The 19,159-nt window shown below is 35.5% G+C and overlaps 1 protein-coding gene across 3 annotated transcripts in view; it reads right to left on the bottom strand.

Annotated features, from left to right (window-relative positions):
* LOC143752137 (RALY RNA binding protein like) overlaps nucleotides 1-19,159 on the bottom strand; it is a 131,463-nt gene that overhangs the window by 7,752 nt on the left and 104,552 nt on the right. For 2 of the 3 annotated variants that reach the window (XM_077245173.1, XM_077245172.1), the window contains exons 3-4: nucleotides 3,800-3,875; nucleotides 1,110-1,157 (exon numbers count right to left, since the gene is read on the bottom strand). In XM_077245173.1, the coding sequence (XP_077101288.1) occupies nucleotides 1,110-1,157; nucleotides 3,800-3,875 (124 nt within the window). Of the gene's footprint in view, nucleotides 1-1,109; nucleotides 1,158-3,799; nucleotides 3,876-16,554; nucleotides 16,725-19,159 lie in introns of those variants that run through there. The other variant, XM_077245174.1, reaches the window with a different exon arrangement.

A 19,159-nucleotide genomic window follows, 5' to 3' on the forward strand; every position in this document is an offset into this window, starting at 1 on the left:
TTATCACCACTCAAAACCAGCCTTTAGATTCGGAATTGTATGGCATCTTAAAAGTTTTTCCCCCCTGAAAACATTTCTGACTCCTGGTTCCTGGTTTCCCTGCAATTAGCAGAGCTACTTTTGAAATTCGTCATGAAAGCAGGTGAATTTTTCAAAAGAATTTACAGAAAAGAAAGGAGGTACAGGAAAATGTCAAACAAAGGCACATGCCCTTGCTCTACCATCAATCTCTCCTGGCTATTCACAACTCTCCACCCAGCTGACATTTAGTAAATGTCTCTGCTAATAAAAGATGAGATCATAAGAAGGAAACGAGCGGAAAAATAAAACACAGCTTTTTAGAAATTAAAGATGAGCTCCATTTACTCAACACTAATGGATTTCTTTTCTCTAAATTCTTTTCCAGGAAAAACTGTAGGCGTTTAAGATAAATAAGATTATTGATTTTCTGTGAATGTCATATTTAATTACTTTAATTTCTTTGTAAGCGTCTTTTTATAGGTTTGAAGGACTTGAGCGTTTCAAAATGTGTGCAATTAGATTAAGGGTTTCAACAACTTCAAATAAATGCATACATACCTATTGTAGAAATCATCTTTATTAATCAATCAAATTCGTAACCACGTCATTGCAATTAATTGCACCTAACATTAACATTTTAGTATACTTTTTATATTGTAATAATTTCACAGTTAATCTCCAAATGAATGTAGAAACAACATAAAGACAGTATTATATATTGTAAATATTCGATCTAACCGATAGGAAATATACAGAAGATTGAATAAAGTTATCAAACACTTCACTGCATACATTTTAAATATACATCAATACTCATTAAATCTACAAAAGTTGTCAAGTCAAGAGCAGTGAATGATTTTCTCTTTGTCTTTTGATCTTTGATTTACATTAATGACAGTCAGCAGCAGGTTTATTAGGCTGCAGTCACTTTAAGATCTGAAGCACATGATGCAGATCTGACACATGGATACTCTTTATGGTCATTTAAGACTTTGCTTACTAGGATACTCGACAAGAATCCTCAAATATTTCAAATTGTGTGCAATCAGATTAAGGGTTTCGACAACTGTAAATAAATGCATACATACCTATTGTAGAAATCATCTCTGTAGTAATCATAATCAAATTCATAACCACTGAAAGAGACAAAACAAAGGCACAATGTAAAGTGTGATTCGCTATGACAAGTAAATGACAAAAATGGTTTAGGCCTAAACTGATGGAATTAGCCCCTTGATTTAGACTTGTATTTACAGCTAAACTGACACTGACAGATGTGACGCAGGAAGATTTTACACTTTGAACGCTAATCAATTCATACCCAAGATTTCAATGTAAACTCGTGCAAGTCAAATAATCCCCATCCATCTAAGCGATCTTTAAACATCTTGCTGCCAGACATCTTCAGCCAGCATAAATCATTCAGAGCTCCCAAACACAGTTACTCTTCAGTAACAGCAGCAATCGAAATGGCTTAGCGTATCAATTAGTGAGAAATCTCCTGTTAGTTAGAATCAGACAGTGAGACAGACATTCTTCAGTTTGTGTGTGACCCCTATTGGATTTCATCCAGTAAACTTTGTGTGAACCCTTTAGAGTAGCAGCACTTCGCTTCAGAAGACTTATAATGTCAACTGACAAGGAAAGCAACAGGGATTCTTCCTAAGTCATTTTTATTTCATGTACAGTGTAGTGAAATATGAAAATGCTATTTTGAATAATTTTACAACTTAAACTTTCGGCATGAAAATTAGAGTGAATAGTTAAACTGAAATTGAATATGAATTTCAGGATGTCTTTGTACTCTACTCTGTCTGCCTTTGCTTTAATAACTGGATTTTAAGCACTGGATCCAACACGAATAAAATCTGATAATCAAGTTCTGCATGTTAAAAAGGGCATCTTGTGCTTTAAACGGAAGCAAAAACATTTGACCTTTTAACCCTCGTATTACATTCAAATTGTGGGTATGAGTTACGTTGTGGGTCAAATTTACCCTAACTGGATTCAATACAACAAAAAAATAAAAAATAAAAGAGTATATGACTAAAACTAAAACTTTAAACAATATTGTAACTTTTTAAAATAATTTTAAATTTTGATTTTGTTTCATTTTTGTGTGCTTTCCTGAAGCTCAAACGGTAGAGCATGGCGCTGGTAACGCTTCCCTGCGTAATTAACGTTCTTGAACTGATACGCCTGAAAAAAAAGTGTCTGCCAAATGCATAAATGTAAATTTAAATACCTCCAGAGAGTAGTAGGGGAACAGACACAAAAAACAAAACAAAAAAAAGCTTATTTTTTTATTTTGGGTCTGTGCTTCTGCAATTAACCATGAAATTGCGTGTCAAATTAAACCAAACCATTCTGATGTAAGACTCTTGAGAATAAATGATGATGAAACTGGTCCGCTGGTTAGTCCCGTTATCCAATCACATCCACTGTTGAGATTGATCAATTGCTGATCAATGGATTTATTTGGTAAATGTATTTCCATTGTATTTTATGCGTCTTCTTATCCACCTCAATTGAGCACATACGTTTTTTTTATGCACATTTTTAGAACTTATGTGCATCTTCGTTCCATTCAGCAGTTTTTTTTTAATGCAATATCCCAAAAATGCACATAAAAATAGCTGGATGGAAACATAGCTAATGATTAATTGTGCACGTAACATCAGGACAACTATTAAGGAAGCAAACAAGGTCAAACTATTTAATTTACATTTTAATACATGTCATGCACATTATGAGTATCCTTTCAACTATAGAAAGTTGAGTAAGGATGATTTTGGGACCGTTTCCAAAACTCAACTTCATTATATTCCATTATTGGCATCTCTCCGTTCTTTTGACCATTTCATTCCAAACTAATTAACATTCAAAGCAATTCTTTGTTGGTTTGCTCCTATCGTCCTCTCCTAATTAAGCCTATACCTCTGATTCAATAATGGATGGCTTGCGTTAGTCAATTTGAAATGCAAATCAAGACTTAATGAATTTCAAAAATACAATGAGAGCAAGAAATAAAGAATTAAAAACCCTGAATCAGCTTAAGTAAAATAAAATGTAACAAAAGAGAACCAAAATAAGCTACAGTCCTTGAAAGGACACTCGTATGGCTCATAAGTAACTGAATTGCTAAACATTTTTAAACTAAATAATGTTTCATTACTATGATTCTATTATTCTTTGCTATGTGCAAATAAAAGAAAAGAAAAACATTTCCATGACATTTATGGCTGCAAACAGAAACATACTTAATTCACTAATTGTTTCATGGTCCAGTGACTATTTATTTAGCATTAGTTAGTATTTATTGTTTGCAATAAAATGCTCTGAATCCCCATAAAAGCTTGCCAATAAAGGAGTAAATGCCTAATACCTTTTCAAGCATTGATTTTTCACTCATTTCCTGCTTGGTTAGTTTTCACTGATGTGTCTGGAGCTTTTCACTTCCTATAGTATTTCAACAAGCTAACCGAACCTGTGAGACACAACTGCAACTTCAGCAATTGAATGATTGTGCTGATAAGACCGCGGGTTGTTCTGTTATCTAAACCTGATAATATGACAAATGTGCTGACGGCTTCATTCAGCCACACAAAGCAGACTTTAATCTGGTCTACCTCAACTCTCCTAAGAACGGCGAAGGGATTTCATTTACACTGCAGTATGTTATCCGAAGAAAGATTCACACCGTCGGAATGAGTTTTGAATAAAACATACATATACAAGTATAGACATATGTTGCACTACTTTAATAGGAAACACCCACCTGTAGACCGCAGTTAGGGGTCGTTTGGATCCCGCTTTAGGCCTGTAGGGTTTTGGCTCTCCGGCCATATTAATATCTGCAGAAACACAGAAGAATTCAAAGTCAAACCCCTGTAGAAATGAGTTCTCTTCGCATACTTAAGGCCCATTCTTGCCAGGATTATAATCTTCACCAAAAACTAGAATTATTAAAAACATGGTTGCACTTTATTTAACAGTAGGCCTACGTACCTAAAAAGTGCTGGTTAATATAAGGATAATCCATTGGTTAAGGTTAGGTTCAGGGTTAGTACCCAGTTATTGTAATTATAATGATAATAATAATATGTACATAATGTACATGGAGAACAGGACTGTAAAATAAAGTGCTACCACTAACATTTCTGTTAATTAAAACAGAAATAAAATATAAATATTAGTTGAAAAATTTAAACTAAATGAAAATTAGAAATGTTGCCTTGGTAATAAACTGAAATATGTTGATGGGTAACACTATTTTACAGTGTCCTTGTTACATTACATCAGGGCTCGAGACTAACGGCGTCCTATCGTCCTGGGGATGATAGAAAATGTGTTTAGGACGAACAGAAATATTCTCCAGGACGCCAACAGGACGAAAGACATTTTTTGAATGCATGTTCATTTATTACTAGCCTATTAGGCTAACTTACTTAGAAAATGCCAAAATAAAGCGAGCAAGCGCTGACTACAACGGAGCGCGTCTTCTCATGCTGTTACTATAGTTACTATCACTGGCCGGCTACTCACCCGGAGACTTGTTTCGCGGTACATCTATCAAATGGATTAATGACATCGCAAATATGTTGCGTTGGTTAAACAATGGTAAGGTAAAACAGATTGAGCACCAAAACGGCCTTTTTCTTAGTCAGTCTAATTTCGGGTGACCAGACTTTCACGTTTTCTGGGGACAGTCCCTGTTATTGGGTGCAGTGTTAATTTCGTTGTGACATTTGTGACATCAAACTACATTTTTTCACAGACGAAAACGAGACGATAACTAAATAAAAACTAGTTTTGAATGACAAAAACTATGACGAAAATCTATTGACATTTTCGTCAAAGAATAAAAACTAGACAAAAATGTTAGATAATGACGATTTGGGAAGCGATCCAGTCAGAACTGTGGGCTGTGGTAGATGCGCACATTTGTACTGTAACGTGCTGATCTACCATGCGTGCGCTGCATGTCTCATGAAACGTTAAAAAATGTAAACGTCTGGGAGAATGAGTAGAGCAGACATATAGATCTGAATAAGAGTGACGACGCAAATAAAGATCTCTATTCGGTTCGGTTTTCTGTGCGCGCACACCCCACCCGAAGCGCGCAGCCATGCACAATAGACACCTATAGCGCGCGAGTACTGAATTGAGCTCTCTTTCGTGTCTGAATAGACAAATACACACAACATTATGTCTAAATGTCCGTTTTGGAGAGTATTCATGTAAACTATGTCGGTTATGTCTTAAACAGTTGTGAGAGTATCGGATGTGCATCAGTGCAATTGGATTCGCATGTCTTTTGACATGATCCGATGTCTTAAAGTGACAGTGGGTAATAAACCTAATGCAGTCTGTGTCCTTAATATTGATCAAGCAACAATGAAAGAGAAAAGTATTCACTGCTCGTTAATAGCTTTAATAAGGATTCATTATATTTCATTCATACAAATAAATATGTCTGCTTGAAAGAATAAAGAATGATGTATGGAATAGTTATAAAGAATGCATATATCATTCATTGAAAAGAAGACTGTTCTACTTTAGGAAAAGTAATTTTATTTAATTGTAAGATATTTTTTAAGTCACAGTAGGTAAATCTGTATATGTATTGCATATTCAAACTTTAAAATCATTCATATTAACAGGTTAATATGTTTTCTCCAGAAGTATGTGGGTTTGGACATTTGAGAAATTCTAAATTAATGCATTACAATTGAACTAAACCCATTATATTTTAGTCATCTAAATTGTTTTAGTTTTAGTCGACGGAATACAATAAGAATTTAGCCGACCAAATCTACAGTAGATCAACATTTTTATTTTGGGACGGTTGACATTCACTTTAGGACGGTTCAAATTGTCTTTCAGGACGATTCCAGGACGGAGGTGAAAAAAGTTAGTCTGGAGCCCTGCATTACATGTAGTTACTACAGTATTACTAACCCTAAACCAAACCCTTATCATAACACTACGGTAAGTACATGTTCTTAATTATTATTACTCAGAACTTAAATGTATGGTTACACTAACAAGGACACCTTAAAATAAAGTGTGTCCAGTTGAAGCACTAAAATTATTAACTGATAACTACAGACTAAAACTGAAATAAAATAAAATTAAACCTAAATAGCAATATATATATATATATATATATATATATATATATATATATAAAAAACTAAAAGATATTTAACTAAAATTAACATGAAAACTAAACGCATACAATAAAAGCCGATTCAATGTATTAAACTATAATAAAAAATAAAATAACACTGGTTCACACCAAGGACGATAACTTTAACGATAAAGATATAGTTTTATAAATTGTTCTAAATGTAAAAGAATAGCTTTCAAAACGATCTTTTTCCCCCAGCTGATTAAGGTTGTCGGTTTTGTTTTTCAAACCACGACTATAGGCAAATAAATCCATGCAGCCTTTAATGACTCAAGCATGGTGGGTAGAACAATGTGGTGCCTGTTTGAGGTTTAGTAAATAATTGGTACCCTGGGATTGTAAAACAAGAAAGAAAAAAAAAAACAAGGGAAATTGTATATATATATAATATATATATATATATATATATATATATATATATATATATATATATACACATACATACATCATACATAATCTAAAAATACAGCAAAACTTTGTTTTCCCAATATATATATATATATATATATATATATATATATATATATATATACATAAAATGAGATTTCTATGAGAAATGCAGTCCATTAGAAATACAATTCACATATAGCAGCAAACAGAACTTTCTTATAAGGGAACATTTTGTGAATAGCATTTCATGCAAATAGCTGATAGAAGCAATGGTTCATTCACACCATATTGCTTTACATAATTATGCTTGAAAAGTATGCTTTGGCTTTCCTGTATCTCTAAAATAAATGCAACATGGTTTGGTATTCCGTTAACTAATGCAATGACATTCATTATTTTTAAGTGTGTCCAAGTACATATTTTTGTGTTGTGCATGCTTAAATCTGCAGGCTAAAGTGTGACACCAACATATTTACTATACAAACCTATACTAAAACAACTTAATTTCCCTGCTGCAGTAAAAGAAAGAAGGGTTGAATAGGAAGAGAAGGAATGATGAAGCACTTGACATTGGTGCATCTATATGTACATTAAAGCATTTGTTATCAAACCATCATCCTTGAACGACAGCACATAAAGCACAGAACATGTGTGAGAATTATCTCCACCATCTGACCCTCACTACCCAGCACTCCTCCATCACAAAAACACACCGGCGCTCAATACAAGGGGATTCAGGGGGGAGACTCTGCCATAGCAATGCTTTAAGATGAACGCGATATGGTTACATTCACATCTTGTACTGTAGCTCTGAAATCTCACACTGATAGTGGTGGTACTTTCAGCTGTGAAGATTATGCAGGCAGAGTTCCTGTTCCTTAAACATTTTTGATAAAAAATAAATAAATAAATACCCTACTATAATATGAAAAACAAGCATGTGAATAAATTTGTATTTAAATATTAAAAATATTTTTGGTAACACTTTACAATAAGGTTTCCCTTATATAAGGTCAACATTTGTTATTTGCATTACATAAAGTTAACATAACCTAAAAACAAACAAGACTTCTGCAGCATTTATTAATCTTAGTTAATGATAATGCACTAATACATTATTAAAATCAAAAGTTGCATCTATTAATATTAGTTAATTTTATCAACTAGTATTAACAAAGGTTAATAAATGCTGTAAAGATATATTGCTTATTGTTAGTTCATGCATTAACTTCTGTTAATAAATGTGACCTTAAGTGTTACCATATTTGTTTTTATAAATACATTTCTAATAATAATAAAAACACAATGGCAATATTAAAATAAAAAACACACGCATACTGCTTAATTTATACCGCACAGTATGTATACTATCTACAATTTAAATAGAATGCTGTTGTAAAGATTCCAGTCACATTCGAAACCACAATTTTAAAATGATAGCAGCAAAATACATAAACAAGTTAATTGAATATAAGTTAATAAATTAATAAAATATAAGGATATATTTGTTGCAATGTTTGCAAAGCCTGTTGTGACTGGTGTTATAGGATCAAAACAAGAGGATAACATGACAGAAAACATGTAGCCTTTTCAGAAAGCATCTTCTTGCAGAAATCCTGTTATATATGCTGATCTGGTGTAACTGCTCAAGCACATCAGCTCAGAGTGACTCATACACGGTCTAGCCAAACTCACTCCAAACAGCAGCATAAGCTTCAAGCTTTTAGGAGAAATCAGGTTCCAATTTCCATTAAATAAAGCATCTGTTTGCTTGCTTCAGATGTGTGCGTCACCTGTACAAGGGTATCTGTCCAATAAAGGAAAGAGATGCAGCAGAGTGACATCTATTTTTCATTTTTATGCTGATTGATGGTAGACACAAAAGGGTCATAGCTGTGGACACGAGTAAATTTCTTATTCATCTGCATCCGCTCATTGGACTTTGCAATGGTTGCCTGGAGACAGTCCGAGCCGAGAGGAGCTCTCCGTGGTCCTGAACCCTGGGCTGGCTGAGGGGGGAGTGGCTCTTTCTCACTGTTTAGATCGAAACATCATGAAAGCTTTCCATTGAGACAGGCACTCACAAAGAGACATCCGCAGCATCTGAAACAAGCCCTATTTTCAATGGGGGACCAAGGTCTTATTCACACACATTTTTTTATCTAACATAAGCAGTGTTTAGAGTGGTTCCTAAACACTGTAAAAGTACAATAAAAAAAGATAACGAATGACATGAATGTCACTGCATTAGATAAAATGATCAAACTGAGGGGTATTTATTTTAAAGAAAGATCAAGCACACTTTTCTGTCATTTCAGAAAAAGATTGGCTCCAAATGATAAAAAAATAAAATAAAATAAAAAGTTCAATATACTGCTCAAAATAAAGACAAAACGCCTTGGGTTCTCAAACGTAAGTGGAACCTCATGAGGCAAACTTCAGTGTAACAATTTTAACCTGACAGGCAACAACCCTCAAGAACGAAAAACTGCTTTTGATTTGTTGTGTTGGTTCTCTCTGTATCATGCTCTCTTTCCCTCTCTATGAAGAACAACTTGCATCTTCCACCGCCTTGTCTGATCACTTCTCAGTTTGACCTTGCAAACACATCAGTGTACAACCATTAATCACAACAATCTTGCACTTACTGTGGTAGACTGTGCAAAAAAATAAATACACAGAGGGTTCACTGAGAGGAAATGATGAGGTCAGTATCTCCTCTGAATCTCTGGTTTATTAAAGTGCCCCATTATGCTTTTCCATAGTAAATGTTCTTATCGCTGTGAATCAGATGTTTCCAACACACACTATGGGCGTGCACCCATATCTTGCACCCGGCGCAAATGACTTTGTACACTAAAGCATGTATCATTCCTATTTTGCACCCGCGCAAAGCGGACTTTTCCCTCCACAGACACACGCCGGTTAACTAAGAAATACACTTGCGCTCCCCGGGGCGGTTCAGCGCAAAGAGAAGGCGTGTTCCGGCGCAAACTTCCCCTCATGCTATTTTGCTGTTCTATAAAACAATTGCGCCACTGACCAGAAAAAAACTAGTCTAAAGTCAATGGCGCGTTGCGCGTACATTCAGATGCTATTTTAAGCGCGCATGCTTTGCCATAATACAGAATGTGAACAACTCGGATACACTGTAGATGATTCTTTCATCTTCACAGATTCATTTAACTTTTTGAAAATGATTCATTATTATAAGGAAAAATATTAAAACACGAGGGAAATCATTGTTGTGTCCATGACGATGGGGAAAATAGGCATAACGCTTACACATTTACCCAAATTATTATATGCATGTTTGCCCGAAGCTAATTTGGGTGGGTTTGTCCCATCCCCAATGTCACTTCTCTTTCTCTTACGGCCCTGGCGAGAACATTGATCTCCTCGGCTGTGAACCGATTCTGAAGCGCGCCTGGTAAATGCGCCGTTATAATAGTATTGCGCCATGGAACAAGCGCACCTCGTTCATCATGCTCTTAAAGGGAATGTGATATAAAGCTCTTATTGGTTTGTTTCCCGTTACGCCCAAACCACACCTATGAATAATGAAGCTACTTCAGACCAACCCCTTTTAGATTTGCGCCAGGTGCAAGAGGCATTTATCCCGCCGGGAAAATAGCAACAGCGCCGGGATCCGCCCACAAAGTTACTTGCGCTTTGACACTTGCGTTTCAGATCGTTAAAATAGGGCCTTATAAGTGGTAGACTAATCACAACAGACAGGGTCATCTGACAAATTAGAGCAGAGTAAACCAATCACAACAGACTGTGCCATCTGACCAATCAGAGCAGAGTAAACCAATCACAACAGACTGGGCCATCTGACCAATCAGAGCAGAGTAGGCTCTCAGAAAGGAGGGGCTTAGAGTGACTGAATTATCAAACCATTTCAGACACTGTGAGAAAGGAGGTACTGCTGCAATGTATATTATGAGAAAATTAAAGTGATTCTGACATCAGATGGACCTAAAGCTATAGAAGACCTCCAAAACAAAAGTAGGAGCCTTTAAAACAGCACTTTAACAGGTTTGTTCTGGTATGGTCGTGGACATCAGAGAAACTGAAAATTATGCAACTAACCATATATACCCATACACAGTTGCATAGCAATATAAATAGGTTTTTAAAAATAAGAGAAACACCTTCAGTTGTGCATCTAATCAAACTCCATTGCATGTTCAGTAAATCACAATTTTACACATTATGTATTTACAAAATGGTAATTTTCCTATTCAGCCTATGTCATGCAATTCTGCATACTGGGGGGACTGTGCAGTTCACTATAATATGCAATTCATGGTCACCCCTTGACGTCCATTGTAAAACAATTTAGAACCACTGTATTAAGATGCAAGCATTTCTGAGATCAAGATACTTAAAAGTCCCCCTGAGGTGAAAATCAAGCTTTTAATGTTGTATGTCTATGTGGTGTTTTAATGTGCTTTAAGACAACCCATGTGCAAATTCATAATTCAACCACTGCTGAGTATCATCTTCTTAAAACTTCGGTGAACCAAAGACAGTCTCAAAATTGAGGTAACAATCTACCTCGTAACCAATCAAGTCAACGTGTGATCGTCAACAAGTGGATCCCTGAGCTGGTGTGAGTGAGTGGAGGCGGGGATATGCATATTCATAAAACCGCGTATACTAATTGAGGCAAGGGTGTAGTTCAATTCAAGCTTTTTTAAGGAATGAAGAATTTTATTTTCAAGGAAAAAAGTTTAAGTACGTCATTTTGGTGATCAAAGATGAGTTTTAAGGGATAAAATGTTTGACTACTGGGGAACTTTAAATGATTTCTTAGAAAAGGAGAGAGAAGGGGTGACTGGGGAATCAAACTACTTAATTTAAAGTGCACTTTTATTTTGTTCTAAACTGGAATGTAGTGGAGAAAATACACAGCTGAAAAAAACATGTGAACATATGAAAAATACAGTCAGCCAGTCATTATTGAAAATTATTTCTGATGATACTGGCTGACTGTGCATTATACCACTTACAATGCAATGTAATGCAATAATAAAATACAATTCTAATCTTCATTTTATTAAATTATATCTATCTATCTATCTATCTATCTATCTATCTATCTACACACACACCCCAGCTGGGTGCTGATTTATCCTGAGTTGCCATCTGTTTTACTGCTTGCTAAGGGGAAGAGCAAGCAGACTGCCACTTACACCAAAACCTTCTTTTTCTTCCACTTAGCACACTGTAAGTAAGGTACACACACACACACACACACACACACACACACACACACACACACACACACACACACACACACACACACACACACACACACACACACACACACACACACACACACACACACACACAGCTTTGTTTTTGTGATTTGTGAGGACATTCCATAGGCGTAATTTTTATACTGGACAACCTGTATATTCTATCCCCTTACACTGCCCCTATCCCTAAACCTACCCATCACAGGAGACATTCTGCACTTTTACATTTTTAATAAAACACTGCTTAGTATGTTTTTAAAGCCATTTGTAATATGAGGACTCATGAAATGTCCTCATAAATCACATCCAAGTTGCAATACCAGTGTAATACCCATGTCATTATACACATTTGTGTCCTCACAAATCACACGCACACACACACACACACACACACACACACTCTCTACCAGCCATAGACTCTGCAACATCTCCATAGGACATCTATTAAAATCCTGATATTCAGCAGGAGGTATACCTAGAATTAAGTTGATGCATTTGATACTGCGTCTTAAAATGTAGTGTATGTTAATCATTCTCACTGTTTTCTCAAGCAAAACACAGCATCTAATCTCATCTACTTTTAAGGAGCTACTTAGAAATTGACAACCCCTGATTAAAAGGGCAGCATGCTGCGAACATCTTGTTTTGTCCTCTAGGATGAAAGCAAGTCGAATGTTTTTGCAACATGAATTATTCCTTTGACAGAAAATGTAGCGACCACGAAAGGCTCTATGTAGAGATTTTACGCTGAGTTGAACGTGGCTTACTTATGCATTTAAAATTCCTTTACTGACCTAATTCAATGTTCCACGTCTGGCAACACTCATCTGCGCAGACCTCTCAAACAAGGACTGCTTTATTTCGTGAAAGTTGAAGTTGCATCTATACAGTATGACCAAGTCCTCCAGCCCTGAATCTGAAGGGACCTCTGTAATATAACTCTGCTGGAGACAATATGAAGCCAAAACAATCAAGCACAAACTTTAAATGAGTAAATAATGTAGCACTGCAGGCGCCTGAGGGTTTGGGGTGTTAACGGGCTTATAGCCGGTGATCAGAGGCACACGGCGAGATGTGAGCAGTTAAAGCAAACATAAACATCTCCCGCGCGGATTCTCTCTGATAATCCAGCCGCATGAAACCATCATGCCTTTTGATGATAATCGGGCTGAGGAATTTTTCTCTGCACTAAATCAGTTACAGCAAAGTACTCATCCTAACAAAATCCTGTTACATGCTTTGAACCACAGATCAGCGAGAGATTTTAGAACGAAACCACAGTATTCATCGTCCAGCTAAGATTTAAAGACTTTGAAGTTAGGATCGTGATCTGATGAGTAGCAATACTCCTTAACATGAAGTAAAATAAAGGGGGGAAAAAGAAAACAATAAAAAAAGTTACAGTAAAAACCTGTTTATTATTTCACTATAAAATAATAATATATAGAGACAATACATGTACTGTTATGTTACAAAAAGTGTAACACTTCATTTTAGTGTCATTGTAGTTACTATAGTAATAACTATTAATTATGGATAATTACATGCAACTAACCCTCAATCAAATCAAACCTTAATCCTACCCCTATAAGAAGTACAGAAATACAAGGTATTGCCACAATTGCCCATTTCTGTCAACTACAGCTTTTACTCTAAATTCAAAAGAATTTTGTGGAAGTGCACACCATTTTATAATGGAGGAATTTAGTTCATAAACTGAAGTATTTGAACCAGAAAACCGATTAAGTGCCCTTACATTGGGCCTGTTGCTCTTATAAGCCTGCATTCTGCTTGACTGGGATTTCCACAAAATTAAGAACGGGAAGCGCATAGTGACAGAAAGCACATGTTTTAGTCTTGGGAAAGCTCATTCTTTTTCCATTCACAACCCAAGGACACTTTTTTTTTTAATGGATGTCTCATACAGCTTTTGCACTCATTCAATGTCTTTGTTCTCCTGTCACTCCATCTGATATAGTACTAGTAAGACATCTGCCATACATCTATAGCTGGAATTGAATTGTACCAACAGGTACAACAGCAGGGCAGTGTGAATTTACATGATCAGAGCAGGAAGCAATGAATTACAAAATTAAGTGATGTTGATGGATCTAATATGACTAATATATTTATGATACAGCTGTGCACTTAGATGAATTAAAATCAATTATCTAACAAGAACATCTGAATAACAGGAGTTTAGTTAGGATTAAACAAACTATACTCTAGTATGAATATCAATAAAGCTTGCGCAAATACAAAAACATGAGCGTAATATTATCATTCTCTCAATGGAAATGCCATTTTGTCTGCCTATGCATTTACATTTTGTTTGAGGCCAGAGGACATGCATCCATAAGGAATTTGTGTGAAATGTAAACCGCTGTTGGGAGCAAGTCCACACTCATTGTCACAGTCACAGCCCTATTCCTCACAGACCAGTGGGATGACCAGGTCAAATCCATCCGTCAGATGTGCATTGTGACTCTGAGATCTATAAACCTGCACTGACAGGGTTATCACACGGCAGACAACAGGCCCAGTGAGAACAGCTATTATGAACTGGGAGATTTCATAAAGATTATATATATAAAAATGGTGCAATTAAATATCTTCATTAGTAGTAACTGAGCAGTAAAAACAGCTTTAGTATTCCATTTAGATCATGTTTATAAGCCGTCGCCTCCTAATCCACATCTGAATGTCAGGAGGGATACAAAGTAGTGTGAAATAAATTTAGAACGTGCTAGTTATAGGAGTCTTATGTGTGTCAAAGATACAGATATAGCTGCAGTTTAATATAAGAATTTGCATAGATGATGATGATGCACGGTTACGTTCACACAACAGCCGAATATGGTTGTCACTCTGTTAAATGGTTGTCACTACCTTAAATGCTGCACTATAAATCATAAAAATATAAATAATGCATTATAAAATTTGAGTAATCACCACAAGATCAAGATGAGCTCATTAAAGCAGCATGCATAAAAATGACTAGAACAGCTTAACTAAAATTAACAGAAAAGTAATTAGCAGACTATCCTCATAACACACATTATTATGTGCACAACGCCACTGTTTAACGTGCATCTCAAGAGGTTTAGTTGCTGATGATAGATTATCTGCATTGATCGTTCACAACGATAATGGTGATTATGAGGAGGAGGAGAAAGAGGAGGACAATGAATGGTCATGAAAGGAATTATTAAGGGATTTATTTATGACACTTTAAATTGCTCAATAGATCCTGGCTCAATGTAACATTAGAGGAGAACAATGACAGTCCATTTACTCAAGATGGATCATTTCAGCTCCTGAATAGCCAAAAATACCAAAACACAACCATCCATCATGCTTCAATTATATACAATACAGCTGACAAGGGTTTCAACAGGTAGAACAATCACATATCCGATCACTTAAAACACATGGTGCGTTCCAATTGACAGGGTCCCTAGTACGCAGTGTTGATTGCTCCCTACTCCTTAACATGTTTATTAGACTTTATTGTATATTTAATTGACTATTGCAGCTATTAAATGACTATTAACAGATTTCAAGATGTAATGGTCATTCATTATGAAAATCAATTTATTTGATTAACTATGTGTAAACGGGTTCTTCATTAATGGTCTTAACAGTTGTAGCAGTCTCATCTTGTGTATTTTCTTTCCCACACGCAGCTGCATAGTAAACATTCCTGAGGTAAATAAAGTAAAAAAAAAAAATCCTGTCTTGTTGGCAGAGGCTATTTACACTTACTCCGCCCATTGAAGTCTGATTGGGCCAGACAAAATTACAGAAGACGGCCGCCATGTTGTCAAAAGAAACAATGGTGTAGGGGAAAGCTTTAACGCAAATCAAAACGTGTTCGAATTCACCTTTTCCTGAACTTGCTCAACTTCCTTTTCTCAATCACATATAACATCAGGAAGGCATTTATTTTCATAAAAAGTGCCCTTCGAACAAAACATGTTCGTTCCCTTCAGGTTGGAATCTCACTTGAAGGGATAGGCCTAGTTCACCCAAAAATTTACATTCTGTCATCATTTACTCATTCTCAATTTGTTCTAAACCTGTATGAATTTCTTTCTTCTGCTGAACACAAACTAAAATATTTAAAGAATGTTGGTAATCAAACAGTCAATGGCACCAATTGACTTTCATAGTAGGAAAACTAATACTATAGTTGTGGCTACCGTCAACTGTCTGGTAACCAACATTCTTCAAGATATCTTCTTTTGTGTTCAACAAAAGAAAGAAACTCATACAGGTTTGGAACAACATGAGGGTGAATAAACGATGACAACGATGATTTTTTGGGTGAACTGTCCCTTTAAGATGGCGGAGTAGCCTACCCTGTGAAGTCCACTTCGCAGTCCACTTACGGTCGAATGAATTTAACTGAATTTAACTGCATTGTGAGGATGCTTATCTTTCTGATGTGACATGCGCCTGTATACATGTGCATCTCTACTACTCATGCACAGCACTGAGAATTTACCAACATGACACTGAACTGAACAAGTGAGAATGACGTAGAAGAAATACAAATATACATTCCGCTGTTTACCAATATTAAGCTTTCCATGACTAGTTGCGAGTTTATGCTAATAAAGAGACATGCACTGAATGCAAAACAACACATTCTCAAAGTTACACTGATCGTCGTAAACTCACACCGGTGATTTCGACGTTTCCCTTTAAACATGGTCATTCTGAACGGCTCCAGTTTGACGGCTTGAAAATCCTGCTCGCGCTCGGGAAGATTAGACCGAACCTCAGCTGCGATTTTGAACAAACAGAAACAGATCTGCTTTTTCTAAAGGTAAGAATACGAGACCAACGAACCAACAGATGCTACCACTACCGTGGTCTAGAAAGGAGTGCTTCTCTCTTTATATCTAGAGATAAGAGGCGGCTCCAATAACGGTGAAGACTTGTTTAATGATATTCATGATACAGTCATTTAGGATTGGACGCAAGCACGCGACGTCAGGACTAGCGATTAATATTCAAGATCCAGGTCTTCCTCATTGGAAGGTTACCAAGGAACGTCTTTCACGTTCTTATTAATATTCATGAACCTTCGCTATGGTATGATTTGTACTTTCAACAAATCTAGATCCAATGAACTCGCATGTTAAGATAATTTATTTAGAGGCTATTTAGCAGTAATGCCGATCAGTAATAATTGCATGAACCTATTTAAGTAATAGACCATAAAGTAATAATAGTCCTACATGACATATTATTATACGCCATTAAAGTAGGCCTTTAGTTATTTATGCAAAACAATAATAATAATTTAAAAGAATAGACTAAATTATTATATAACTTTATTATGTCTCTTTACATTTTTCCCAATTTATAAAAGTGTTAGATTTCCCAGAACCTCTCAGTTTTGGGATTTTTAACAGATTCTCTATATTCTACATCGAACTTCATTCATAAGAACTTAAACAAAACATTTTTCAATTAATTTAATATATTATGTGTACAATTTGTAATTTTTTTTAACATTGATTTCAACAACAACAACACAAATAGTGTCTGCAATAGGCATACTGCAGTCATCATTACACATGTGAGATGAGAGCTTCTTCTTCAAAAACTAAAAAGTGTGATACAATATTAAAATCCATGCCAGCATGCCAGAGTTTCCCAGAAAAAGGAAAGAAAAGCTGCCAGCATCCATTTTCATTACAAACTGGCATCCCTCTCTCCTCACATTCTGGATTATTAATATGATCCAAGCATTTGCATAGAGTTACATAAAACCCTCAGGTTAGATGCTGGGACCAAATGAGATGCAATCATGCCTGCTTTTCCTTAAAAAACACCCCACAATTTCCATCTCTGTGAACCACGATCATGATTATGATCATATTGTTATGTTTTCTGCTGCAAGGGACTGTGTTGTTAAGGAGACAGAGAAAGAAAATGTGCAGTCCTACACTTCTAATAATGTGTGATTTATTCAGTTAGCTGTCAGTGCATGGGTATCAGTGTGTGGGTTGTTTCTGACCAAAATAGCATCGAAAATGTACTTTTCACGATCCGACAAAGATATCAGAACAATGCTGGCAATATCTGCTTATCCTGACCTACTTTAAACATGATCAATCACTGTGCTTTTAATAAGGCAGGAGCAATTAATGGTTTTCTATAATATCATCAACATGTCCAACATTAATTACCTAATTTGAAAGTGCATTTTTACATGAACATAATATTGATCTTTTTAACAGAAGTGAAAACAGCTCTGACTTGAAGTAACTGAAAATAATAGAGAAAGAGTGGTGCAAATTAATGAAAATCTGGATATTTGTATATATTTTGAGAAATACATTTTCTGTTTTTTTCATCATAAAGGCCTATATATATTATAATGAGCTCATATATTACATATATTATATATATATATAAATATATATATATATATATATATATATATATATATATATATTATAATGAGCTTCACAGTCCCAGACTAAAGACCGGCAGTCTTTAGGAATCTTACTTGAGTCTCGGCGCGCTCCCATCGTCTCGATCGTTAAATGTGAGGTGATAATCTGCATTCGGCGACCCGATTTATGCCAGTCTTTCTCTAGGCTTTCATATCAAACATGTTTGATATTATCGCAAGTCTTTAGTCTTTAGTCTTTAGACTAAAAACTGTGAACCCAAGTCTTTAGATGTAAGCTGATAATCTTATAAACTCTTTTCTAAATCTTTTCAAAGTCTTTAGGTGTACAGAAAGCATAAAAGTAATACATGATGTTAGCTGTCTGCATGATTTGCATGATCTTACAACTGTACATTTCTGATATATGGACACATATATTATCTTGGAGTTGGACAGTCACTTCTGATAACAGATCACTCTAAATTGTAATGTAGTCTCATGCATTTTCTGTAAAGCTGCTTATATCAAACATCTGTATAGCATGTACATGTAGACAATTGCAGGAAATTTTGAAACACAACATCGCCATCTTCTGGATAATGCAATGCAGCACCTTTAATAAATCTCAAAGAACAGAAAATGTTGCAGAATATCATGTTGATGTGATGTGAGGTGTTGAGGTGTAAAGATATTTGAAATCTCAAGTTAATATATTCTTTAATGATATTTAATTAGGAACAGTTCACCCCCAAAAAGGTTCTTATAGTTTAGTAATGTAGTGTAGTAGTAGTCATCTCAAACCTGAATGACTTTCTGACCTCTGTTTCAAATGAAAGGAGAGATTTTGTAGAATGTTTTGGCCATTTGAAATGAGGC

This window comes from Siphateles boraxobius, unplaced genomic scaffold, assembly GCF_051911475.1.
Source record: "Siphateles boraxobius isolate OS27281-9 unplaced genomic scaffold, OSU_SipBor_1 26, whole genome shotgun sequence".
In the NCBI taxonomy this organism is placed as follows: Eukaryota; Metazoa; Chordata; class Actinopteri; order Cypriniformes; family Leuciscidae; genus Siphateles; species Siphateles boraxobius.